Below are 26,853 nucleotides of genomic sequence, written 5' to 3'. Positions count from 1 at the left end.
CATAGTATATCCATCATCCAATCAAAACCAGTTTGCTTTTGATTTGTGACATGCTGCATTATCCTGCTGGAAGTCCCCATTAGAAGTTGGGTAAATTGTGGCCAAAGTGATGCACACGGTCAGAAACAATATTCAGTTAGGCTGTGTTATTCAAACAACAATTGATTGGTATTAGGGGACCTATTATTTGCCAAGAAAACATTCCCCACACCATTATACCAAAACCACCAGCCTGGACTGTTGACACAAGGCAGGTAGGCAGGTTGGGTCCATGGACTCATATAGTTTTGTCAAGGGGGGCATACAACTCATCACCACTGAATAGGAGTACTTATTGCACATGTACACAATTACTCAGTCAGGTGAAATATCTTTCATGTATAATGTCAGTACATTATGAGGTAACTAACAAATACATGCAGTCTTTCCATGATTCTTCAAGATTCATCACTTAAAGATGTCATGATCGGGGCTAAACAGGAAGAGGCTTAACACAAGGTAACAAGGCATTTTCCCTGTTGTTTGCCATGGTTACAATTACATTAAAGTACATATCACTTCATTTTTTTTCAAATCCCTGTTGTTTAAGCATTTTTTAAACTCACAATAGTGGGAGATCATGGTTTCCAACAACACTTAATTCTGCATATCACAGTGGATCTTTGTGTCATTTATGCCGTCAATCCTAACTTCACTGGTCAGCACTGATATTCACAACTGCATATCTGCAAACTATTTCAAATACATTTATGGATGTGTGTTTTTCAATTAAATCTAACTGACCATATGAAACTCATTGACTTCAACAAAAATAACTAGTAAAACCAAACAGTAGGTGTGCAATAGAAAGAACTTGTGAGAATGAGGATAGGTCATAAATAAATTATTTAAATCTTCAGGGCACAGTTCACAAAAACAACTAACATCAATGTCATTGTTAAATCTTATCAAAAAGACCGTCAAGGTGTGATGAATGATCATAAAAGACACTTATCTAATCTTATTAGTAACCAAAAATCATTACAGTAAATTCCAGATCAGATTTTGTTCCAGTTAAATTCAGATGAGATTATCCGTAAATAACACATATCTCGCCATCGTTATTTAGTTTTATTTTATTTTATTATTTTTTATTTTATCGCCGTCGTCACATTTAGGCGTTACCCGTCTCGTCCTGACGTCATGAAATCAGTCCTTCCGCTGCCGGTACACTGAACGTGAACTGCCAAGAAGAAGAGAAGAAAAAGCAGAAGTGGCGAGAACGTCGAAACAAGCACAGATTGGCTTTTTATGACACAGAGTTGCAGCCGAAAAAAATAAATCATCGTGTCCAAGAGCTGTGAAAGGCGATCGACTCTCGGTAGGTTTCACGACGCTCTCTCACGGTACCGTTTATTAGCCGGCATGTGAAGTGGCGGCTAAGCTCTGTTAGCTAACGTGTTAGCTTGTAAGGAGCAGAACCGGGATGCGCCAGTTTGATCCCAGAATTAACCAACTAACTCAGGCGAGGCTTAGAATATAACAGCCCGCTGTTCGTGCTGGTTGAAATACTGACGAATCCAGAGATTTGGACTCTTAAACTAAAGGTTTGTCGCATTATTAATCACAAGCTAACTAAAGCTAACGCGATGCTCGGTGGGTTCAGGGCGGGGAAACGGCTTCATGTCTGTGAGATAAACTGGCTCACGAAAGCCGGCTGGCGTGTTTAGCCAGCGACAGAGACGTAGCTAGTCTTAGCTTCATCTTCGTCGCCAGTAAAAGTAAATTGGCAGCTAATGGATTCAACTGTCAGATGGTAGCTTGCTGGTTAACGGACCATACAGTCCGATGGGTAGCCGCATGGTTAAGCTAATTTTTTGGAAGCTAAGCTGCTTATGACTTGGCTAACTGCGGCTAACGGTAGCTTCCAAGTTTCTGAACGGGCCCTGTTGCATTTAGCTGCTGTTACTTTGTGTCAACCGGGATATTATTAAGTATAGTTACAACTATCGATTATTTTCATTGTTCAAAATCCGATTGTTTTCTCGATCCATCCTTTAGTGCTCTGAGTTTCAGAAAAAAATTGACAAATTTAGTGTTTAGGCACCACAATGGACAAGAATATAACACAGATTATTAAAGTACTTGAATTTAATGTTTTCTGAACGTTCTTTTTCGAGTTTGCCGTCTATCTGAAATTCATTTATGGATGTGTGTTTTTGTCAAAAATAAAATTTAACAGTAAATGTTTAATATAACGGGTAAAAATGGATTTTAAATAGCCTTAAGACTAATGATGTCAAAACCCTCTGGCAACATTCAGTGGGTCAATATTAATATTAACTTCAGTATTAAACTTTGTGTTGTCCAACCAACAGCCCAAAACCCAAATTTATTAGATATACAATGATATGATGCAGAGAAAAGCAGAAATTTATCACATTTGAGAAGCTAGAGACAAAGAATGTTTCTTTAATTTAGCATGAAAAACTCTGACCTGGGAGGGTAGTGGTAGTGTTAGTTTACCTGCACTTTATTATTGAGTAGCTGTTCTTTGAATCAGGTTCATTTGAAAGAGGAGTGTTGGGCTTTTTATTTCTCAACAGTGCTTAATCCATTTAGGACATTTAGGAGTGTTTGACTGGTGTTGGGACAAAACAAGTCATTTAATGATGTCACCTTGTGCTCTGGATTAGTGTGATGGCCATTTTTCACTTTTTTCTACTGTTTGACTAAAGGATTGATTTATTGAAATAATAATTTTCACATTAATCGATAATGAAAACAAATCATAATCCTAATCCATCGTAGAATCCATTAGTTGTTGAACAGTGGCAACCAGAGGTCAAAGTTAAACATTTTCATTTAAAAAATCAGCAACACAGCCTGCGTTAACAATCTCTTGATAAGACAACTGCTCATATGATTGAATATTTTTTCACCAACACATGATCGAATGTTTGCGTTATCTCTCATTTAGAGGAGAAATCACCTACCACAATCAGATTATTTGCGCATCCAAATACAATAGTCGACTACGTCTGAAGAGAACTGTTAAGCCTCCAGCTATTGCTCTCAGCTGTTGAGGAAATAACTGGCCCTGCCTGACCTGAGATGAGCTACAGCAGCAGGGACTGTGGATGAGGGTTTCTGTTGTAACCAGAGCCCTTGTGGCGACAGTCATTATATACAGTATACTGTATGTGCAAAATGATTATAGTGCACATATGACTTCTCATCAATCTCTCTCTTGTAGTTTCTGACTTCTGTAGTTGGCAGCACTGCTGCAATCATCCAACAGAATATGACTTTGTATCGGGTAGTTGTAGTTAAAGACAAATGCTTGTGGTTCCTATTATAAGGTATTGATTTGGGTGTGTCTGTTCTGTGCTCAGTGTAGTTGTGTGTTGAATGATTAGTATTGTCTAAAAGGCAGAGGCTGGGCTGTTAGGTTTCTACAAGGTAACTACAAGCAGATCTAAAATGTAATGTTAACTTGGATGCTAAAATTGAACAATTTCTATAAATCATGTGATTATTTTATAGTAAATCTAAATGGCTTATGTGTTTTATTTTTTTGCCTACAGCTGGAATGATTAATTGCTCAGCAGAAGATTAATTAGCAAATATTTTAATTATTTGGAATTTGAAGATGTCAGCTTGGGCTTTGGGACATTGCGATGCCCATTTTTTCTACATTTTCTGATATTTTACAGACTTTACATTTTACAGAAAGAATTAGCAACTCATTAGCTGTAGCCCCAGTGTTACCGCAGAATGAAGGGTTTTGTTTATCTAAGATTTTGTGTCCACACAAATAATTTCTGAAGTATTAACCAAAGTTGCTTTGCATGTCTCTGTGCATTAGGAAGGTCTTGGTCATGTTTTTTACAAGCCAGTGTAAAGTGGAAAATGCCTCATAATAATGACACAGTGTCAAGGATGCAAATGAACTCTGAGCCACCAACCATGTGCGTGTGTGTTTTGGCTGGGAGCAATTATGTTTCAGAGTGGCTGGTAAAGCATATGAACCGTCATCACGTAAACGCTTCTCTCCGCCTGACGTCTGTCTTCTCCTCGTGTTGGCAGGTGACCGACAATGGCTGTGAACGTGTACTCCACCTCAGTGACCAGCGACAACCTAAGTCGTCATGACATGCTGGTCTGGATCAATGAATCTCTACAGATGAACCTCACCAAGATTGAAATGTTGTGTTCAGGTAAGAAATATGTTTTAATTTTCTCTCTTATTATCTGTATTTCAATATGAGACCTCTTGAAACGGTTCCTGGATTGAGTGCTCATGTTGGAGGAATGGAGGGTGTGAGCATGTGAGAGACTTTGCATTATTGTGTGACTTCATTTGCGTTGTGGTTCACAGCAGGTCAGTCACCACGGAAGCCTCTGTTTTTAAGATGAGCCAGTAAAACATGTTCTTTAAGGTTGAGGCTTTGTTTCATCAAATTATAAACAAAATGTTGCAGCTTAAACGTGCAGCGTGGATCCTTTGATTCCCCCTTCAGGCAGTGAGAGTACTTAGACAAATGGGATTCTTCACTGAGGAAAAGCCATCACTAGTTTTTCTTTGCTCTCAATCGCTTTCTCTTTCAGACTGATTCTTTGTTTTTATCTGGAGCATCAGAAACTCCTCTTTGACGTTTCTTAGGTTTTTCTCACTCCTAGCTGCTGTAGCCAACTCTTGTCTCCGTTGCTACCATCTTCACCTCTGGTAAACCAGTATTTGCTGGTTGATGTAAAATGCATTGCTGCCGATGAGGGGACGTCATAACAGACAACATATTTAAACCTCTCGTATACTGCAGATTACAGAGAAATTTACCTGGAGCTGATTGGCTGAATCAGCATTGTGTCAACACTTTGGCAAAGGCTTTAATGTAACAGATGTTCATTTATATGTTATGTAAACTTGCCTGGTTTCAAATTTTAACTGTAATTAATCACACTTAACAAACTGCACACTGTGCACTTAGGCTCAGGTGCCATTTTATTAGGTACACCTAGCTAAAACGAACGCATTCAAATTCAGTTGTGGAATAAATGGGACCTTCATTAAGGTTGATGGTTTTTTTTGTTAAAAACCGTTTAACATCAATGACGTTAGGTTAAATAACAGAAACGGCTCTCTGTATATCGCAGTACAGTTACACAGCACCACTGAATCAGCACTATATTATGGTTAGACAGGTGTAAGCAGATATAATATTGATGGTAACTGACTCCATAAAGCCACCTGCACAGCCTGTAAGGAACATCAGCCATGGCAGGCTCAAATGGTGATGGAGGCCAACAGGAACATTTTGTGCCATTGCCTTAACCCCATGACTCCCTTATATCTTTCACACCTTTGTTTCACACCGACCTGCCTGTGCAAGCATGTGTTGTACCTCTGCAGATGTTAATGTTTAAACCCTCAGTTTTTAAATGTGTAATTAAAAGGCCTGTCAGAACAGCAGATAGCAGCACAGTTTGACTTAATCCCAGGTGGACAGATATATTAGTCAACTGCATTTTCATCTGCAGTTGAAGAGTTCATATAAAAATAAGACTTAACCACTGGGTGTGGATACCATATACTTACAACAAAATAAAACCTGTATAATAACCGTCTACAGCCTGGATCTTCTGTAGTTTAGATATACTGAGTTAGCACTTCTGTAATAATTTTATTTCAAAAATAGGAAATGAGCTGTAACTAAGTGCACTACAGGCCAAACCTGACAGGACTAAACTGTTTTTAGGCTCTGATGAAACGTAGGAAGCTTTGTGTGAACACAAACAGCCATATAAGAACTGAAGAACTTATAAGACAGAATAATTTGACCTGTATTGCTGTTTGATACCCAGCCCTAATGTGCATTTGTGTTTAATTTAGTTCAGATGATCAGAGTAGTGAAGGAGGTGGCACTCCTGTTTTGTAAATACTACTCATTTACCCCAGAGCCAGGCGGTCTGCTCTCAGATGCTGTTTCCTGTCCTACAGTACAGAAGAAAGGTGTTTAAAAAAGAGCCGATGGGAAGATTTGTTTGTCATCGATGTTTAAATAAAGAAATGTCTCCTCAGTTTTACATGAAAGGAAGATGAGTTCTATTTTTACCATTTTCTTTTTTTAGGAATCCACCAATTTCAAACATGCAGTACTCAACCCAGTCCCTGTAACGATTTTACTATATTAAAACCATGGAGGATTTGTAATGCAATGTTTTGTTTTGTTCTGTTTTTTGTCCAGGTGCGGCCTACTGCCAATTCATGGACATGCTGTTCCCCAACTCTGTGCCTCTGAAGAAAGTCAAATTTGGTGCCAAGCTGGAGCATGAATACATCCACAACTTCAAGCTTCTGCAGGTTTCTTTCAAAAAGATGGGAGTTGACAAAGTAAGTAATCACACATACCTACATGTCAAATTACAAGACAGAAGGTTTGGAAATATTTGAAGGAATTTCTGATATTAAAGGGCAGCAAAAGAGAATTCAACACATTTTTTATAACATGCAGTTGTCATTTGCTGCGTGTTCAGTCTGCTACCTGTGTCATGTACCTATTTGTCGCTCATTATATTTAGAGGGAACCTGCAGAGCTCTGTGGGAAGAACATGATATGATATTTTATGATTCCTACATGAAAGAAAGTTCATGTAAAATGAACTCAATTCTGGAGGCATTGTGTTTTAAAAAAAATAAAAATGGCAGACTATTTTCATATTTTCTTGGGCTTGTCCTTTATTTTTTCAAATTAAATTGCAGATGAGGTGATGAAAATATGTGGAATAGAAATAGATTTGTCTTTTTACATCACACAAGGTGAAACTCTTTTAAAAACCTTCACATGGACATGGCTTCAGGCAAACAAAGGACAATTGGACTTAAATTGCATGATCAATGTAAATCATGTAAAATACTTGAAAAACTGAAAGGACTGAAAGGTTAATGTGCCTGCAACACCTGTTTAGACACAACTACTTTGTTGCCCATGCTAACCCAGAAAGGTCCAAATCTTTATATCAGACCCTAACCCCTTTGACTGAGGCTTCCTTTTCTGTTTCTGCTTCACAATAAAAGCCTTCCAGTGGTTGTCCGGTGAAAAGCTTTTACTGTGAAGCAGCTGCAGGAAGTACTTGGATTATGATGATGGAATCTTAACTTGGTTACAGCTCTGAACAGTAGCACTGAAAATGAGAGAGAATGTGAATCATGTTGCCTGATTGTTTAGGATTAGTTTGCACTTGGTCCAGATTACGAGGCAGTCCGCCCACTCTTTCCTGTGGTGCTGGTGGTGGTTGTTGGGGACTATACTTGAGTTCAACCCTTCTCTTGTCACATACTCTGTCACCGCAAAGAATAATTATCTAGATGGTGATAATGGTGTGTTTTGTAAGGACCGTCTAAGTTCTTGCATAAAGACGTTTAAGAAATGTTGGAGTTGTGAAATTGAAACTGCACAACAAGAAGAACAGGAAACAAAGTGTTTTGACCCTTGATCACTGGCTGGTTGTTAGAACTGAGTGTCAGAAAGTGTTTTAAGAGTAACGTCACCGTTCGTCCCTCACTGCTGTTTGACATGCAAACTGAAGCTCCTGTCGTCCCCTCCCAACCAGCTGAGCTGCTTCTGCTGATCCAGTCATGAGTCATTTTGTTTTTATTAGCACTTTGTTTGCTCGTCTCTCATCTGTCCGTGGATACTGTTACCTCTGTAATGTTTTCATCTGTCGGAAAGCAATGAGACAGCAGTGCATATGCAGAAATACAACTGCAATGCTCCACTGTATTTTCTAAGCCATGCTCTCTAGCACACTAGAGTCAAATAATGAGTTTGTTTTGTTTAAAATAAACACATTGTTCTGCTGCTGCCCTCTGAAAGGAGGCAAGAAGTCAAACTCCAACTATCTGCATTGGTTTCACCTTGTCCTCTTTGCTATCAGAGGCTTTTTAATAGCAAATGAAATGTAGCTTTACTAACATCATAATGTGTCTGTATTGTGGAAAGGCCAACAAAGATTATAAAAGGCAGGGCAGGTTTGGCTTACTCATACTCTGTTTTCAGAATGAGCATGCAGCTGCTTGCAGGACTATTGACAAAGCTGCCATAATTAATTCATGGACCGACTTCCTTCCTGTCGTCCATTTGTTTTAAGTCATTACTGTGGACCATTTGTGCTGTTTGAAATGCCCGGACAGCGTTTATCCACAGATCCTTGTCACATGTGCAGCACATCAGTGTATTCATGTTCAGGGTCCTAATCCCAGGCATTGTGTCTGTGTTCTGGACTTTGCCCTCATTCCTGCTTTGTGAGTGTGTATTGTCCAATGATGTCAGCTTCCTCCATTGCTGAGTAATTGGGTTTGCCGATCAGCCTTTCCCACTGACTTCTCCTGTTTTTGTTTTGTTTTTTTTCTTTTTACTGCTTCTCCAATTTCCTCACTGTGGCTTCGATTCTTGCTTGCCCCATATTTTAATGTTTGCATCAGCAGGGAAGACATTTTTTAGTTTTTAACAAACACCTTTTCTTGGTCGAGCGTCCAAACAAGCCATACATTGTTTGTGATTTTATTCCGGCCAGTCAGTAGTTGGCTCTGAGCATCTCTTCTGATTGGCTGCTTTCTGAGCAATCGAATAAAAGTATAGCAGATTTCAGGTAAACACTCAGAGAAACCAAATCCTGCAAAGTTGGATGATGGGTCCAGGTGGGTGGGGCTTGGGGCTTGGCTGAGAGCGGTCACTGCTTTGTTGTGACATCACAAAGTTACAGAGTCCTGACGGCTTGTTTTAAGGCTCAGTCTCTGAATACAGGCTGTGTGCATTTCTCTGTGGACTGAGGCTTTGATACTTTCACAGTATTGATATAGAACCTAGACCTGATCTATAATCAAAAAGACATCTACCTTTATACAATATGGGACCTTTTATGTTTTTTTGCTCACTGGCATTTTTAAACAGTTTTCCTTACTGATATTTCAGTGAGCTACATAATCAGAAACCTGGTAGGTAATAAACCATGAAGCATTTTTTTTACTATCTAGTCTCATAGTATTGCAGTTGGTATTATAATGTACATTTTGGCTTCGTGTTGTTTATAGTGCTGACTGAGTGAAGTTACACCGTGGGTCAGCTAAGGTTACTCCATTGGTCAGCCAGCTAGAGTGTTAGTTTCCCCATTGGTTGTTGCTCTTTCAAGATGATTTGGCGCAAATAAACATTGTTGGTAGCTTGGCACCTTTGTGTCTATTAAAAAGCCCTCTGTGACAAATCTGGCAACTTTTTGCATAAACCTCAGCCACTGTCCATAGAAGATAGTCGTCAGTATGATCCTACACAGACACACCTCTCTACGCTCACCAAACAGCAGCTGATGTGAATCGAATTCTCACAGAAGCTGGAACCAGCAAATGTTTGGCATTTTGTTTTACTTCTAAAATAACTAAAACAATTAGATACAATTGTATCAAAATAGATAATTTATTTTATGTTGACTAATATTTGTAACTCTGATTTTTGTTTTTGCAATTTATAGTGAGAAGAGCTGAAACGATTAAGTTTAAGAAAATTATTGGGCATAAATTTTGATAATTGATATATTGATCCAGTCATTTTTCAAAATAAGCTCAGCTTCTCACATGTGAGGATTTGATGTTTTTCTTCATCTTGTATGATAGTAAATTGAATAGTTTTGGCTTTTGGACTGTTGGTTGGACAAAACAAGCATTTTCAATATGTTGCATTGGGCTCTGCGAAGATATAATGGACATATTTCATTTTGGTATCAATACCAAAGCTAATGAATTGCACTGACAGAGGTATATGTCTATTTAGTTAATGAACACAGAATATTGATATTTTTCTTTGTGCTCACAGATCATTCCAGTGGACAAACTGGTGAAGGGGAAGTTCCAGGACAACTTTGAGTTTGTTCAGTGGTTTAAGAAGTTCTTTGATGCTAACTATGACGGAAAGGAGTACGATCCAGTGGAGGCGAGGCAGGGCCAGGACGCCATGCCCACACCTAACGCTGCAACGTCAGCTCTCAACAAACCCCCTAAAAAGGCCATCAGTCAAGGTAAGAGCTCTGGTTGGTCAAACAGTTTAAAACTTATAATGAATTATGACAGGAAAAGCCTGGTTCAATTCACCTGCTGTGAAAGGTGAAGTTTGTCTTTTGCTACGTGTCTCTTCAGCTCCTCAGAGGCCACCTGTTGCCAAGGTAGCGCCAAAGTTGGCTCCCGTCAGCGCAAGGAAGCCGGGGATGGGAGGAGGCGATGAGGAGAGGGCGGAGCTCCTGAATGAGGTCAGTACATCACTGTGGGGAAAAAAAAATCCTCTCTATTTGATCAGTGAAAAAACTAAATCCAAACAATCACCATGGAAACATGAAGTAACTCGTTTTACAACGAGCAAATTAAACTACTTTTACATAATATTGAAATGAGCTTGCTTTTGTGTATTGAAAGAGGAGGTGTAAAAGTAGCCTGTCAACACTCGAAACAAAACATAAAATGTTATATTTTCCCTTTTTCCGTAGCTGGAGATCCTGAAGTCTACCATTCAGGACATGGAGAAGGAGAGAGACTTTTATTTTGGTAAGCTGCGGAACATTGAGCTGATTTGTCAGGAGAAGGAAGGAGAGGGCGACCCCACACTGCAGAGGATCGTAGACATCCTCTATGCCACAGACGTGAGTGTCTCATCTGTTGTAAGCAGTTTTTATTTTTTAACTGATAACCAATAATATAAACTCATTTTAAAAATGTGCTGCGTTGGCTCTGATGCAGTCCCCGGTCCCTGTCACTAGTCACCACTCTGTGGTCTGGAGCAATGTCTCACCCACGGCACCATCTGATTGGTTACGACACCTGGACACCACGGCGAGTGTCCTTTATGTAGCAGTAGTTTTGTGTTGGCATATCGGTTCCAAATACCAGTTGTCGGTCTCCTTGATTACTCATAATTGGTTTTGACCCTGAGAAAACCATGTAGGTCGATCCCTACACTAGCTCACCAAAATTTGATTCATCCGCCTCAGAGAATAGTCCCCAACAGATGCAGTATTTCCTCCTGTTTGAATAAGGTTTGTTAAAAAAAAAAAAAAAACTGTCATGCCCAGCTGCAGGAAGTTAGAGACTTTTTAAAAGTGAAATGATAAATTTGTGAGGTTTTTTTTTATTTTTTTTTAAGATTTTGTCTTCACTTGGGGCTGAATGCCAGCAGCTGGCTGGGGTAGAGGAAAAGTGTTGAGTGATGACGTAACGTGTTGTTGATTTGTTGACATTAACAAAAATATAGAATGTCACCAGGCTTGTTCTTTAAAGTATCCTGTGTCAGCGAGTGTGCTCTGTGATACATTCTTAGTTCAGTACCAGATTAAAGCCCATTTGCTCGGCTGTTAACAACTGCTGATGCCAGTGTAAATTCCTGCAGAGGAATGGCATGCAGCTCGCTCTCTAAAGGCTGGAGGGCTTCACTGGTGCATGTTGAGCAGACAGTATTCAAAGTGCCTGTGCACATCTGATGAATAAAGATGTTGGGGGGGGGGTTGTTTACCTGATTGTTTTGAAAATCATTTTTTGGATAAGTCTCAGACTGTTAGTGTGATCAGTCATTTTAAATGTCAGTGTAGGGAACACGCCGCACAGCTGCTGTCATTAATCTGTGTTCATTTTGTCAGAGTTCATCAACCACGATCAAATTTCATAACTCTTGACGATATTTTTCTATAATGGATTCATTCCTTAATCAACAAGGACGAAAAACAATCGTTGATCCTCTCTTCGATCGTAGATAATTGGGTCTGATTGTCAATCAGCACAAGCCTGTTGAGATCCTCTATGTTGTAACTGCTATAATGTGTGTATGTTAAGTAAGCCGGGCTCTCAGACTTCCCCACAAAGCTCAAACCACTGACACCAAAACTGAAACTTCAGGTTATTCTAAATTGTCTCTGGTGCTCTTCACTCATATCTCCTCACCCCCTCCCTCCCTCCCTCCCTCCCTCCCCCTCTGTCTCCGTCTCTCCAGGAGGGTTTTGTGATACCGGATGCTGAGGAGCAGGAGGAGTTTTAATATTCAAGACTGCAAGCAACTTTTCACTTAGATGCCCTGGTCTACAAACGAGATCCTTCCCCAAGCCAAGGCAGCCAGTTTGGTTTTATATCCAACACCAAACCTGATCTCGACTTGTGCCCCCTACGCCCCCCCCGCCCCCCCACCCCCCTCACCACCACCTTTCCTGAACCCGAATCCCGACCTGCTGGACTTCTTCCTCTAGCCTTCAGCCGCCGTAACCGTACAGATCCACTCCTCCTCTTCCCGAAACATCCTCTACGAATAATCGACAAAGCCTCGGTCACTGCCTCTTCTCTTTACACACCCGTCAGTCTGCGAGAACCCCAGTTCCCACCCTCACCTGTAATCCCAAGCCTTCCCAAAACCAGATCGTGCAGTGTAAATCTGGTTTTTGTAATGGACTTCAGTGTGAAAAACACGGTGATGTTCTGTATGTGTATATGTGTGTGTGTATGTGTGTGTGTGTGTGTGTGTGTGTGTGTGGTTGTATGTGTTTAAAAAAAGAAAAGAAAAAAAAAATCAATTTGAAACAAATCAAAACGTGACGAACCTCCTCTGAAGACCCGGCTGTCAGTTCACCAATAACTTTGTCCCAAACTAACCCTGACGGTTTGTTTTTTTGCTTGGTGCCTCTGCTGTTGACACCGATTTTTGATCTGCTGGAAAGAAAAGCAGGAAAAAACCCACACATTCCCGACTAGAAGACTTAGTTTTGCAGCATTTTGAACCAAATCTGAGGTGTAGTTTATATTGTTTTTTGCTGACTGGTCCCAATTTGAAATGGTAAAAATTGAATTTGACCCAGGCAGCAGGCTTTCAGAAACACAGCTAACTTCAGATGTAGAGGATTAGTTTGTTAGCTATATGAAATGAGGAGTTAGCGCCCGGTAGACCACACGCGCTGACGCTGAAGGGCTCAGGCTTTAGTCTGGGACAAGGCAGCAGCCGGGTCTTCTCTTGGCCTTTTTTTTTTTTTTTTTTTTTTTTTTTCTTTCACACACAAATTGTCGCCACCAAGGACACCATTTTGATTTTGTCCTGTTCAGCTTTTTGTAAATTGATGCTACTGTTTTATCACATTTTTCTTCCCACTCCATTTTTTTTCTTCTTCGTTTGTCTGGTTTACCCTGTCACCTTTTTTTTTTAATATATATATATTTGTTTTCTCACGCTCACTAAATGATCACTCTGTTGGAAAGTTTTACTTGTGTGCAGAAACTTGTTTTTCCGGCCACCTCAACAGAGGAAAAAAAAAAGGGGTTTCGTTTAATGAAAACGTGGCTGCTGTTTTCCTGTAGCAGATCAGCTGTCTTTTTGCCACCCACTCGCTCCCACTCACCCTTGGTGTTCACATTTCGCGCTTCGTAAACGTGCAATTATTTAATACCAGGAAAGTGGCTTACTCCTCTGCTCGATGTGAGATGATGATGTTTAAAGCTTTTGCAGACGGCCGTCTTTTGATCAACATGCCAGTGTTTAGTAAAAAAAAAAAAAAAAAAAGACTGCACGATCAACAGTGATTGTTTTGTACGTTTTTCTTTTTGTTGTTGTTGTTTGTTTTGTTTTTTTTTGTTACTTTTCTTTTTGAAAGTCTGTTTTAGGGCAGATGCACTGTTTTATACCAGTGGCCTTTAATCAGCCCCCAGCCAACATTACAAACACTGTGAGCTCTGACTGTGGCTGATCGGTGTGCTCACCACATGTAGCCCGCCACAGTCGAGACCATCATCTGGAATCTGCCCGGCTGAGCTGTATGTGCTTCTCCCGGCCGTGTCATCAGGCAGATCGATGAAACTTTGATGTGGGATCAATATGAAACTAAAAACTAACACTTGCAACACTAGTAACTAGCAACTAGCAACAGTGACAAGTGTTTTTACCCTTGTTTTTGTATTTCCACGCCCTGATTGACCAATTTTAATACTAATATTGTTATTGATCTAATTTGAGACCAGTTTCTCCCACTGTACTATGTAAGATGTGTAGTGTTGATTTCACACAAACCCTGTTAACAGTATCTTGTTCGAATACATAACTTTATCAATGGCCTTATTCATAAATATACTTTTTTTTTTTTTTTTTTTCATAAGCAGATATTTTTTATTTTACGTTAATGTAAGTCTCTGCTGTTTTGGGTAAATGTTTGTACTGTTACAGTCATATTTTTAATGTGTCCTGGAAATAAACAATGTTGGAGGTGTTTTGGACAAAATCTCAGATGTGTCAGGGTGCAGCAGACCAGCCTGTCTTCCATCAGATGCTCATAAAGCAAACAAACATAACAAATATGTTCACGATGTGTGATGCTAGTGGAATTTAATTTGAAGGATTTCTGGTGAGTTATTTGTTTTTGTTTCTTGCCACCTGTTTGTTTCCACAGTGATATAAATGTAGACTTTCATCACAGCTGCAGACGTACAAAATGATTTTCTGTAGAATTAAATTAAAGATCAATTGGCTTTGGGTGCTGAGTTGAGCATGTGCATCTTTGGATAAACGGATCAGTTTAGTATTGAAATGTTGTAGCTGCATGATGTGACGGAGCCTTTAACAAACACTTCCATCAGGAAGATTGAATGTTGCACAGAATCAGGGTGCTTGGGCTGATTCTTTTTTTTTTCTTTCTTTTTTTAAATATATATTTTCTGTTAGTTTCCTTGATACTCAAACACATCTCCACTTTTACGACTAACTTCCAAATCATTTCTCAGAATGTCTTTTTTGACACTCCAAAGAGTGAATTGAAGTTTGTTTTTTCTAAGCACAGTCAAACTTGTAGTGATGTGCAACTGCAGTAGCTTATGTTTTTTTTGTTCTTTAATCTGCGTACTGCAGCACACCGGCTGGTGAGTGTGAGGTTAAAGTGCTGACTGACTTTCAGCTTTAATTTGACAGTTTCCACGTCTGTATTTGTTGAACAGCGAAGGACGTGTCTACTCACAGTCCCCCAATTTTATGGAGAATACAGCTGGAAAATAATTATGTAGACAAGTCCACCAAGCAGATTATCAGAGTCTGTCACTTCTTCAGTTCATGTGATCATGTTTCACTGCTGAAGACAGGAAGCTGGCTCCCTGCTGTTTAGCCGATCAGAAGAGAGGAGGCTCTGAGGCTCTCTTTTGATTGGCTGACAGATTTCTGAGTGATCCAATAAAAATAAAGCAGATTTCAGGTAAACACTCAGAGAAACCAAATCCTGCGAGGTTGGATGGTAGGTCCAGGTGGGCGGGGCATGGCAGAGAGCGGTGACTGCTTTGTTGTGACATCATGATGGCTCATTTTAAGGCTCAGTTTCTGAATACAGGCTCTGTGCATTTCTCTGTGGACTGAGAGCATTGATACTTTCACAGTATTAATATAGAACCTAGACGTGCTTTATAATCAAAGAACACATGGACATCTACCTTTATATAATATGGGACCTAGAGCGTGTGTCAGTCTTACATTGAGAGGATATCATGATTTTATTTCGATGAATTTTTCCAACACATTCTTGGAGCTGTGCATGAAACAGATTTGTAATTCTCCTGCTGCTCCTCTGATATCAATCTAAACTCTGCATCAAATTGAAGCTGAAAGTCAGAATATAAGTCATTCTTCACTTTCAGATCTAATGTGCTGAAGTACAGAGACAACACAACAGCAAACGGTCACCGGAGATGATGTGCAGAGTTTCCCCTAAAAAATCTCCTCACTGTCAGGATTAAGTTTGTGCAAAGAAAATGTTTTGTAACTAAAACCCACTATTGTGCAGACTGTGCCAGGGAAAACACCTTAAGCTAAGATCTTTGAGTTTATTTTCTAAATGAATCGATTGTTTCATCTATAAACTGTTACAAATGCCCAGATCAGAAAGTCATTCAGAGTGAGTGATTAGTTGCTGCAACCAGCAAATGCTCGGCAGGTTTGCTCGGACAATGAGTCAAACCATTAATCAATTATCAAAATAGCTGCTGATTAAACTTTTATCAATCAATTAACTGACTGTTTCAGCTGTGCCAGCGTAATATGTACACTGAAAGCTGAAGCACAACCAAGCCATTGAAAATCTGACTTATATATGTTAAACTCAACCCATCTGGTTCTCTGAGGTGGATGCAGCAGCAGCTCAGGACAGATTTGACCTGTTAAAGTTTTGTGTCAAAACTCCACATTCAATAGTTATTGAAGTTATTTTTCCTGATAGTGAGACAGTTGTGGGGGAAACCAGTTCATGTTTCTTTGGTGGGTTAATGCCGAGACAAATCGTAGCAGACTGAGGACAGACGCACACTGCAGGACACAGTGTAGATGAGCGGTTTCTGTTATGCAATGTCAGAGGGGAGTGGATGTCCCCCCCTTTACACAGTGGCCTCTTTACAGTGCCAATGTAACCTCCTCCCTCCACCGACTCCCTGACAGCCTGTGTCTAATGAGCCATGATACTCACTCTCATGGCTCCAGCTTCTTCTCCAGTCTGATTTGTAACATAATGAGATTTTTGTTTTTGAGGTTTTGACAATGGCCTGTTTTTCCAGAGAAGTAGTAGAAAGTATTTCACATAGTGTGTTGACTCCTGTCTGGTTTAATGATAGTAGTAAAGTGTGTTATTGTAAGTGTTAACTGAGAAGGACTTTGTGTGTGTTGTTTGGTATTAAATTGGTACAAGTTTCTTTTTCACTCACACACTCACTCACGGAGTTCGTGGTTGCTATGGGAACACACGGTCGTCATGATGAGGCCTACTGACTGATTTAAATCACAATTTAAATGTCTCTGTTTGATGACAGCTCGGCTGAAGACCTGGAACGTCAAGCAGGTGTGTGTGTGTGTGTGAGATAATGGCTTTAAAAGGCGACGGTGTCTGACCTCTGACCTTTCCCCTCAACAGTCAGTGCAGATGTGTGTGTACACTGTTGGTCTCTCCTCTCTGTCTAGGCCTCCCTCTCTTCTCTCTGCTGGACTTTGATGTGTTTGTTATATTCTGCTAAACTCGATTTTCTTGAATCAAGTTTCATACGGACAATAAAACAATATTTCCACACTGGCGGAGGCGTGTTGTTGTTTGTCTTGACACGATCTTTTAAGTTCAAACCTATGAATCAAAGAGTCAAGTCCAGTTTATTTATAAAGCACATTTAAAAAACAGCAGGTGTTGACCAAAGTGCTTTACAGAGATGTCCTCCTACTCATGCATGTTTGATTAGACAATGACTACCCAATCAGAGATATAGATTATTATACATCTGACATTTGTACTTTCTTTTAATGTAACATAACCTTTAATGTTTTAATGTTGTTTCGGGACATTTTCCAACTTTATTAATAATATAATAAATAATTCTTATGACATGATGACTTCACATACAGTAAAAACACAACTCCAACCAGAGCGGGTCTAAGTAAAATAAATATAGGCAAGTAAAAATGTAAAATGTCATAGAGTAAAAGTATAAAATATCATAATTTTGATATACCTAAATAAAGTACAAGTACCTCAAAACTGTACATAGATAAACTACTTGATAAATGTACTTGGTTCATTTCCACCAGTGGAAAGAAGCTACTGCTAGTAACAGATTTTATTTGTTTATATTTCAAGTATTTGTAATTAATCTGCCCTTCTGTGTTTTAAACGATACTGAGTGTAATAATTTCACTGGAACATGCAGCGAATGAGGAGGAACATGATTAAACACAAAGAGAACAAAGGAGCCTTGTGAGTCACACATGATCCTTCAGTCCGAGCCTGTGTTTGACCTTTGACCTTCAGCGGTCCAGCGCTGTGACATCAGAAAAGAGCGTGAGCCTCTGGACTGTCACTGCTTCAGTTCTGCACAGAATTCCCTGTAATAGGAAAAAGGCAGAAACATGGCTACTCCTATCTATATTCATTCGTTGTTGTATTAAGACTTTTCTTTTTACTTTACTTATATTTTTGTATTTCCTGTTTTACATCACTGTCATATGTAAGGTTTATATAGTCAACAGGGGTCAGACAAGAAAGGTGAACACCAGTAGACCCCCTTGCCCCCACCAATTTTTAGTGTATAATATTTATTTTTCTTATTTTCTGTATGAAAGTGTGAATGAAAAATAACAAAAAGAAACAGTTTTATTGTTTTCTATCACATTTGACTGTCTTGACTTTAGCAGTGCTAAAGGGACATTTGCTCTTTTTACCCAGGATTCATTGATTATTAGTAGTATTTTTCCTCCTTTCCTAATACAGTAGGCTACTTCATTTTGTCTTTAACTGGCTGCTTTCATTTCTCTTCAGCAGGTTTTGCTGCTGTCGGAAGTGTGTTTCCTTCCAAAGTTGAATGTTACTGCCACCTGTTGTTTGTCAGACCAAATTTCACTGCCATCCTTCATGCCGCTGATCACAGTTATAGATAGACGGATACACACAACAACAATAGACTGTAGTCTAAACATAAGGATATTTAGGGCTTGAGCACCGAAGACATGCGAGGAAACCATGCTGTTTATAAAGTATTATTATATTATATTATTATAATATTGATATTAAGGTCGTCCACCACCAGCTAATTTTTTTGTTTGCTCAGGCTAAATTGGTCACACTTTTCTAAATAATATTGATATTTTTGATAAGGCCTTTGAATGTAAAGTGTTTTAATGTGTGTGTGTGTGTGTGTGTGTGTGTGTGTGCGCGCGCGCGCGCGTGCGGTGTGTGTGTGTGTGCGTGCGCGCGCGCGCGCGCGCGTGTGTGTTGGGTTTTGGCTGAGGGATGGATAGGTGTCTTTTTCTTTTTAAAGTGCTCTAATTAGTGGTAGATGGGCATGTTTCAATACAATTGAAAATGAAAAGATTTATTATGTATTTAAAAATTTTTTTTTTTAATGTTTTATGCTTTTTTTCAGTGTTTGTTTTCTTTTAATAGATAAATGGTCTTCTTCCCTTTTCAACTACAGGTGTAAAACACAATCATGTCCATAGAGGACAGTGTTGGACAACACTGAGACTGTCATCACAATGTTGACAGTTTAATTTATGTTTCTAAAAAATAAGTTAAGAGAGTCACAGATTTTGAAGTAGAAAACTTCAAGTCCTTTTGTTTGTAAAAACATCCAACGAATCTGTAGAACTTTTAATTATAACTTTTTGTCCTGTATTAAGACTGGAGATATTTGGAGGTGTGCTGCTGCCTGAACCGTTTTAAGAATAACTTTTGGTCCTCCTCCTTATTCTTTCATATTTTAGTTTCACAACATAACAAGTTCTGCCGTCAGAAAAAAAAATTTATTTTGTGGTATGCTTTAAACATTTACGACAACCACTTGAATGCAACAAGGGGTCGCATTTACTACTGATAGTGCTCTGAATTATGAGCTTTCCAGGAGTATGTAAATGCATCGTGAGCTCTGATTGGCTGCTGGTCAGGACCAAACAGAGTCGAGCTCAGAAAAAGACTGGAGAAGAAGAAGAAGCAGCGAAGTGTCAGAGCTGGGACAAAAACAGTCGTCCTCCGCCTTCCCGGGCAGCATGAAACATACTCTGCTGACTGGAAACAAGTTTTAAATGTGACTATTGAAGACGGACTAAATCCATAGAGCTAAAACAGCGGGGCTCGTCTCGGCGCTCAAGTGCATCTCCCTCGTTTTCCTCTTCTGCTGCTGAAGTGAGCTAGCTTAGCCTGTTAGCTTGGCGGGGCACCCCTCATCTTGTCCGTGTGTGCAGGACTTTACCACCAGGAGCGAAGAGATTCACCCGGAGCTGCACCAGAACTGACCTGGACTTTACTTAACAAACGCAGCTGCACGCGTCTGCGCCATCCTCGGCTTTTGCAGGCAAAGATCGACCCAAAAAAGCAACAAAAATCACTCCGCTAAACAAGGAAGTCTGAATGAACTTTGCTAGCATCCTGCTAACCCCGTAGCTGCATTGATTCATAGTGCTGCTCATAGGGGGAGGGGGTTGTGCAGCCTCCTTGCGGGTCCTCCGGTGCTGATAGCGATTATCTGTGAGAGCATCTGTCCGTGTAATAGACGGAATCCGTCCGGTAGTGAAGTGTGGTCCGACACAAAACGTTTCAGAGATGATTCCAGACAAACCCCCGAAGGAAGACGTCTTCCACGGGTCTGAGGACCTGAAGAAGCAGGCTCACATCCCCAGCTTTGAGAAATACAAAGAGCTCTACGAGAAATCTATAGAGAATCCAGATGGTAAGTCACAGTTCAAGTGTCTGTCAGTGGAGTAAAGAGGAGGACACCTGCCCATTTGCTCAAGTGCAAACCTGAGGTAGTTGAACTTGAGTATTTTCTCTTCATCCCACTTTATATTTCTGCTCCACTTAATTTATCTGACCGATTGACTGACTGGTTACTTCACAAATTAAGATTTTTACAAACTCTAAAACGAACTTGGGTTGTGATGTTTACAGTATTTACAAGTAAAACTAAAATCTAAAAGTTGATAAATTGATTCATTCATTCACATCGGCTTCTCCCATGTGATGATCTTTCATTTATTTTCAATAGGAGATTAATCCATAATGAAAATAATCATTAGTTGCAGCATTATATGAAATTGCACCTTAACCAAATGCTGCTTTTACATTAAAGCAGCAGCAGTAATAATTATTGTAAAATGTGATGTGTAATGTTACAACACTCAAGGGGGACATTCCTCTGCGTTTGGTACATTTAATTTAGCTGCTTTTTCCTGATTGTACTAATTTTAACATTTTAAGTTCAGGACAGTTCAGTCAGTTGTAGCAGATTATTTTTGTGGCAAAAGATCTGAATGCTTCCTCCATCACTGTCTGTCACATGCAGTTTAAAGGCAGCAACTGACTCCGTGACAGTGTTAAAGCCCATGTATTTGATTAAAAGAGACAGAGTTGCAGCAACGTAATGTGCCAGAAATTATGCTGTACGTCTGTATTTGCATAAAGAGCAGGAAATGGGATCTGATCATAGGTGGTCTCTCAATGCCAGGTGTGAACAGGATCTACATTTAACTCAGTGTTATCTGCAGACTGACTGTACTTAATTACCTCTTTGGTAATGAGGAAGCAGCTCTGTCGTGGCCTTTGGTTGGAACAAGCCTATACCAACCTCGTCAGGCAGGAGGGGAGAAGGGGGATGCTGTATCTGTAGAGCCATTGTTGGTCAAAGAAGCAGCTCAGGTTGCTTCCTTGTGAAGGAGGAGCGGTTGAGGGTGTGTAAAGTACGTCAGAGTAAAGGAGAGGCTGTCAAACAAGTTTGTGCAGCAGGAGGAAACTGGATTCAGGCTCAGTGGCTCTCTGTCCGATGATGGGCTCCATGCTGGAGTTTAATAATGACATATACATCCTGTAGAGTTGTATAATGGTGAAGTAATAAAGTTGGGCTACTGTGATTTTTACAGTTGTGTAAGTTAATGATAAACGCCTTAAATTACAACACATATCATCACAATGTTGGCAGTTAAACCAGCTGTTGTTGTAGTTGTACCTTGAAAGACGGACGTTAATTATTTACAGTCACTTTATGAAATTGCTCCAAAGTTTATGGGCTCAGAAAGTCGGAGCATGACCACTGAAGTCCTGCAGCTCAACCTCAACCAGCTACAACAGAACAATGTTGCTTTTAAAGCATCAGTAATTATGAATATATTTGGATGATATAATATGTAATATAACCTTAAACCTTAACCCATAATTGTAATTTTTCAAGAAAAAAAATTAGAGGACATTGGGAAACTGATGAAAAATGTTCACCATTTTCTGGAGCTTTAACTGATTAATTGAATGACTGAGAAAATAATCAGTAAAAAATAAAACATGAAATAAAATTAGTTGCAGCCGTAGTGTTAATGGTGAGCTAGAAAAGATGAGTCAGTTGACTGAAGAGTTAATCAACAGAAACCATTTTGATAATCAATGAAATATACCCCTTTTAATTATTTGCTGGTTATAACTTCTCAAATGCAAAGAGAATGTTCTTTTTTTCTTTGGTCAAAAGATTCAATGATTAAGTCAAAAGAAATCTTTCTTAAAAAAAACTGTGGTAACTGTTGTTCCTTCTGGTCTGTTTCACCAGCTGCATCTTGCAACATGCAAACTGTGATTTGCAACATAAGATAATTTCCTCTCCTGTTGATTTTGACACCATCCATTAATCACATCAAAGTTCATGCATGCGACTAATGCAGGAACAGGACTCACACATTTATCTGCAGACTGTCGATAGTTGCGGAAATGCCGCCATTTGCCATTTTTTTTTATTTGTAAGCAGCTCTTGCAGATCATTTTTTTGAAATGACTGTGTGTGATTGATCAACTGACCCGTCTCTCTCTGTGCTGCAGATTTCTGGGGAGACATCGCCAAAGATTTCTTCTGGAAGACCAAACACACGGGTCAGTTCCTCGACTACAACTTTGATGTGACCAAAGGAGAAATCTTCGTCAAGTGCATGGAAGGTGCCTCCACCAACATCAGCTACAACCTCCTCGACCGCAACGTCCATGAGAAGAAACTCGGCGATAAAGTGGCCTTCTACTGGTAAGTATGAGTGTGTGTTTTCTCTCTCTCATCTCCGGTCCTGTGGTGAAACACTTGGTAGCCTTGTAGTGGTCAGCACTGCAGTGCGTCTGTAGTTATGAAGCTGTGTCTGCGGTTTTATGGCTGATGATGTGAGGTGCATTGGAGTGTGTTTCCGTTCTTTAATTTGGTTGCGTATGTCTGCAATTATGATTATGACACCCACAGTTAATTAAATGTAATAGGATGCGAGTGCTGATGTTTTGCCTTCAGCGTTTCTTCTCTGGTGCAGCAAGTTCATGAGTTATTCTGACCAGAGTGTTTCTTCTTTTCCATCCCTTTATGCAGCGAGGTAAAAAACACAGTGAGATCAAAATAGTTTTCAGGAGAGTCATGGCCAAGGAGGCAACACAGAAACAGAGTTATAACAGTAAATACCAGACAAACAACATAAGGAGGCCAATGAAGTTGTCACATGCTACAAAGAAGAGCACAGAGATCAAGGGAAGGTTTTCTGTCGAGTTTCTGTGTAAACATTCAACAGAGTTTAAGTTTACATCAGTGTAAACTCAGCAAAACACAGTGTGAGGTTTAACAAACATGTTAAATTCACTTCTGTCTTTTTCTATAAAACATTTTTAAAGCTGATTGATTGATTGATTGATTGATTGATTGATTGATTGATTGATTGATAGTTTACATCCATGTCTACTTGCCAACCGTTTTTTTAATTCACTGCCTTTTACTGGCACATTGCTGCATCTCCCGGCATGTATAGATCAGGTTAATAGTGCGACACCATCACGTCACCGCCGTCATCGTGTGCGTGCTCAGACGGGTCCATGAAACCAATTCTCCGCTGTGCTGCCATTGGTCAGAACTCCACAGGGTGCCCACACAGGTTAACGAGCCTGCTCTGGTTACCTGCTCTCTGCTGCAGACGCAGGTTGCCTGCAGCACGACAAAGAAAACCATCAACACAATTAGTGCAACAACCATTTACAAAAGTGATTTAATTGTAACTCTACATCAGTTATCAGGAGAAAATCAATTTTCCCGTTTCTCAGACAAAAGATTTGCTGCTCTTTCTCAGGTTAATTTTTTAATATCACCTTGTGTTGTAGGAGTTGGCGTTTGTATTTTCTGACTTTAGTGTGTGTGTGTGTGTGTGTGTGTGTGTGTGTGTGTGTGTGTGTGTAGGCTCTTAATAGGGGGGTGGGGGTCGCCCCTTTGAACACAATGACAGGATTGAATGCCAACTGATCTTATGAATGGAGCTGCAGTCATCCCCTCTCCTTTGTCTTTCTTTCTTTCTCACACACTTCCTCTCTTTCTGTTCTTTCTTTTCTTTTGTCTCCATCTTTCACACTCCTCTATCTCCTCTTCAGTCTTTGCTCATTTTCCACATAAATATCAATGCTAATGTATAAAATCTTACTCATGCAGCACTTTTAAAAACAGGCCACAAAGTTACATTTGAATAAATACATGAAATAAAGAAAATAAAAGTGAATAAAAGCCTCAGGAAAAATCAAAACAATGATGAGCATCAATAAAATGTCTGAGAGGAAAATTAGGTCTAATTAAAACATTTTTTTTCTGTAACCTGGGAGCGAGGAGAGACACAGCTCAACCACCAAAAGTAAAGAGTAAAGAGGGTAAAGTAAAAGACATAACCTTTAATTACTTTATGTTCACAATTGTCATAAACTGGGTCGCATGTCGCACAGTTTATAAAATGCAGTGGTTTTTTTCCATAACAAAACCATTAACTACAGACGTGACCTGTGTTTGCTGCACACTTCGTGGTTAAGTAAACAGCAAGCTTGAATTATAAATTAAGAAACATGAAATAGTGACTTCATTTTAAGCTCCAGCTCCAAACAGAGTAAACACATGCTCCGAGCATCAGAAGAGCTGCAGCCTTCAGCTGTAAATAACGTCTAATGTTGTCAAACATAAAAACAGGTTTCCCTAGTCTCCCTAAAGCACACTCTGATTTTACTGGTTTTATTTAAGGTAATACACAAACCTTATCTGCATGACAGGAGAGACTTATACTTTGTTTACTGCAGCTTACTTTGTTGACTCTTTAATACTGTCGCACCAAATTAATCAGTATTGCCAAACTTTTATCCAGTCCAGTTTGACGTTAGCATGAGCCTCAGATAGCGATAGATAGCAAAACATGGAGTTTTCACAACGTCACGCTGCAGTGTTCATCAACACGATGTGTGCGCAGTGAAGCACAGGAAGTTGCTTATTTCCTCCTTTTGATAAGAAGGAGGTAATTTGTTTTTTTTGTGCTAACACATGTAGCACCATCTCAGGAAACGGTAAGAAGCACCACCTAGTGGCGCAACATGACAGTTACATCGCACGTCCTCCTCTTCTGCATTGAAAAATTGATAATGTCATTATGAACTAATCGATTTAAATTGACATCCTGATGCCCAAATGAATCATAGTAACTGGAAAACCAGTATGCAGTATATGTCAGCTTCAGCTGAGAGTTTTCAATACGACATGAAGCAGCTTGTTATTAGGAGGACAATCAGTTGCTGTTGCATCAGTGGTCTGCGGGGTAAAGTTATGTAAAGACTTTATTTTGTCCTCTGTCCACACATCTGCAACATTATCGTCTTTTTCTTATTTCTTTACAGACACATACCTGCTCATTTCACCCTCCATCTCTTTTTATTTCCTCTTCTCTTGACTCTGACTTTCTTTAATGAAAACGCTGCGCTTGTTCCTCTTTGTCCTGAAAGCCTCTCTTCTCTTCTCCTGAGTTCTTTCTCTGAAGCCTCTCTGTCACTTTTGCTCTCCTCTCCCTCTTTGTGTCACTTGCCTCCGGTCACTGATGTGTCCTCATATGTCCTGAGCGGTGAAGCCACAGAGACGAACGCAGTCGGACCACACAGGGCTTTTAAACCAGGGTTATTCAGGGAGAGGATGAGGAGGAAAGTGTGATTGAGTGTAACAGTGATATCAGAGAGTGGGTCCGTCGATATGATTATAGAAACAGATGAGATGACTTTTATCTGCAGGAAAAACCTCTGAAAGTTTAGTCCAAAGTTAGTTATTATTCACCTGACAATTATTTTCATTACTGATAAATTTGCAGATTATTTTCTCTTAATTCGATTGATTAGTCTATAAGGTTGCAGTTATACCCCTGAAATACTCGTTTTACTATCAAACCTTCACATTAAAGAAGCCAGAAACAACATTTTCTGATGAATCCACAAATCTTTACTTTAGGTCGAAGTTATATAAGATATTAATAGTAATAGAGGCTACAGGTAAAAGAAGACAGCTCAGAATAAAGAGCTGCAACAAATAGTCAATTTTATAAATTAGTTGGCATCGGAAAATTAATTGGCATCTATTTTGATAATCAATTACTTGTTGAAAGTAATATTTTTTCAGTCATTTCAGTCTGTCAAATGTGAGTATTGATGCTTTTATTTTGTCATGTATGGTAATGAGTTAAATATCATTAATAGGAAAAAAGACATTAGGAGAAGTCACCTTGGCCTGTGAAAAATAACCGTCTTTTTTATCAATTAATTGAGAAAATAATCAACAGATCAATCAGTAATGATCCAGATCCTATTTTTGGTTTATGAATTGCTACAATGTATTGGTGATTTACCTGCTACGGACATAAAAACATTTGGTACTTTCGGATAGTTGAGTCTTTAAGTTTTAAAAAGAGTAATTTTTTAATGATTAGCAATTAATGATTTTTTTCATTATACCAATCTGCTGAATATTTTCTTGTTTGACTGATTTAATCATTTGGTTTTTAAGATATAAAATATTTTTATTCGATCACTCAGAACACAGTCAGCCAATCAGAAGAGAGGCTCAGAGCCTCCTCTCTTCTGATTGGCTCACCGACCTTTTGAGAGAGGGAGGAGATGTAAAACTAAATTGAGATTGTTTTTGGTTCTTAAAACCACAAATATATCTTCTTATGGATCAACACTTCAAATATAACACAGGAAAAAATATGGGACCTTTAACTTTCTGTTGACCAACCCACTGATTAATTGTTTCATCAAGTGAAGTTTCAGGAATAAACGGCCTTCATTTGACTTCATATTGTAATTTTCTCGATCGTGTGGCGTCTCTGAACACTGGTCCTCCATCTGGAGTTTTCTTACCTTTTTGAAGTGAAAAAGTTAAGAGAATAAATTGGGAGATAAATCATTTATATTCTGAGTGGTTGTTATCTCATGTCCTTGCTCACATGTAGTAAGAAAGTGGATTACCTTCTCCCTGTTTACTGAAAGGGACAGCTGCCAACAAGTCTTGGCTGACCTTGTTTT

General features: G+C 39.4%; 2 protein-coding genes across 5 annotated transcripts in view; both read left to right on the top strand.

Annotated features, from left to right (window-relative positions):
- Positions 1 to 1,199: 1,199 nt before the first annotated feature.
- Positions 1,200 to 17,079, top strand: mapre1b (microtubule-associated protein, RP/EB family, member 1b). Of its 2 annotated transcripts, none has more exons than XM_056384967.1 (7): positions 1,200 to 1,360; positions 4,069 to 4,199; positions 6,228 to 6,373; positions 9,849 to 10,050; positions 10,169 to 10,278; positions 10,513 to 10,683; positions 12,006 to 17,079. In XM_056384967.1, exons 2-7 carry the CDS (start codon positions 4,079 to 4,081, stop codon positions 12,048 to 12,050), a joined length of 795 nt encoding a protein of 264 aa, XP_056240942.1. In that variant the 5' UTR covers positions 1,200 to 1,360; positions 4,069 to 4,078; the 3' UTR covers positions 12,051 to 17,079. The 2 variants fall into 2 exon arrangements, with proteins under 2 accessions (XP_056240942.1, XP_056240943.1); XM_056384968.1 differs by having other exon boundaries at positions 1,201 to 1,360; positions 10,513 to 10,665.
- A 2,364-nt stretch (positions 17,080 to 19,443) lies between these two features.
- The window catches only part of acss2 (acyl-CoA synthetase short chain family member 2), a 30,554-nt gene continuing 23,144 nt past the window's right edge, over positions 19,444 to 26,853 (top strand). For all 3 annotated transcript variants that reach the window (XM_056384582.1, XM_056384581.1, XM_056384580.1), the window contains exons 1-2: positions 19,444 to 20,218; positions 22,345 to 22,540. In XM_056384582.1, coding sequence (XP_056240557.1) covers positions 20,092 to 20,218; positions 22,345 to 22,540 — 323 coding nt within the window. In that variant the 5' untranslated portion in view covers positions 19,444 to 20,091. The remainder of the gene's footprint in view (positions 20,219 to 22,344; positions 22,541 to 26,853) is intronic.

This window comes from Seriola aureovittata, chromosome 9 (assembly GCF_021018895.1).
Source record: "Seriola aureovittata isolate HTS-2021-v1 ecotype China chromosome 9, ASM2101889v1, whole genome shotgun sequence".
In the NCBI taxonomy this organism is placed as follows: Eukaryota; Metazoa; Chordata; class Actinopteri; order Carangiformes; family Carangidae; genus Seriola; species Seriola aureovittata.
Note: the sequence above shows the minus strand (reverse complement) of the source record. Positions and strands in the feature narration are given on the sequence as shown.

Bases quoted from the DNA above. Each gene is read 5' to 3' on its own strand.
- mapre1b (XM_056384967.1), top strand. From the start codon at position 4,079: ATGGCTGTGAACGTGTACTCCACCTCAGTGACCAGCGACAACCTAAGT. The intron at 4,200-6,227 runs GTAAGAAATATG...TTTTTTGTCCAG, and splicing joins GATTGAAATGTTGTGTTCAG to GTGCGGCCTACTGCCAATTC. The intron at 10,279-10,512 runs GTCAGTACATCA...CTTTTTCCGTAG, and splicing joins GGGCGGAGCTCCTGAATGAG to CTGGAGATCCTGAAGTCTAC.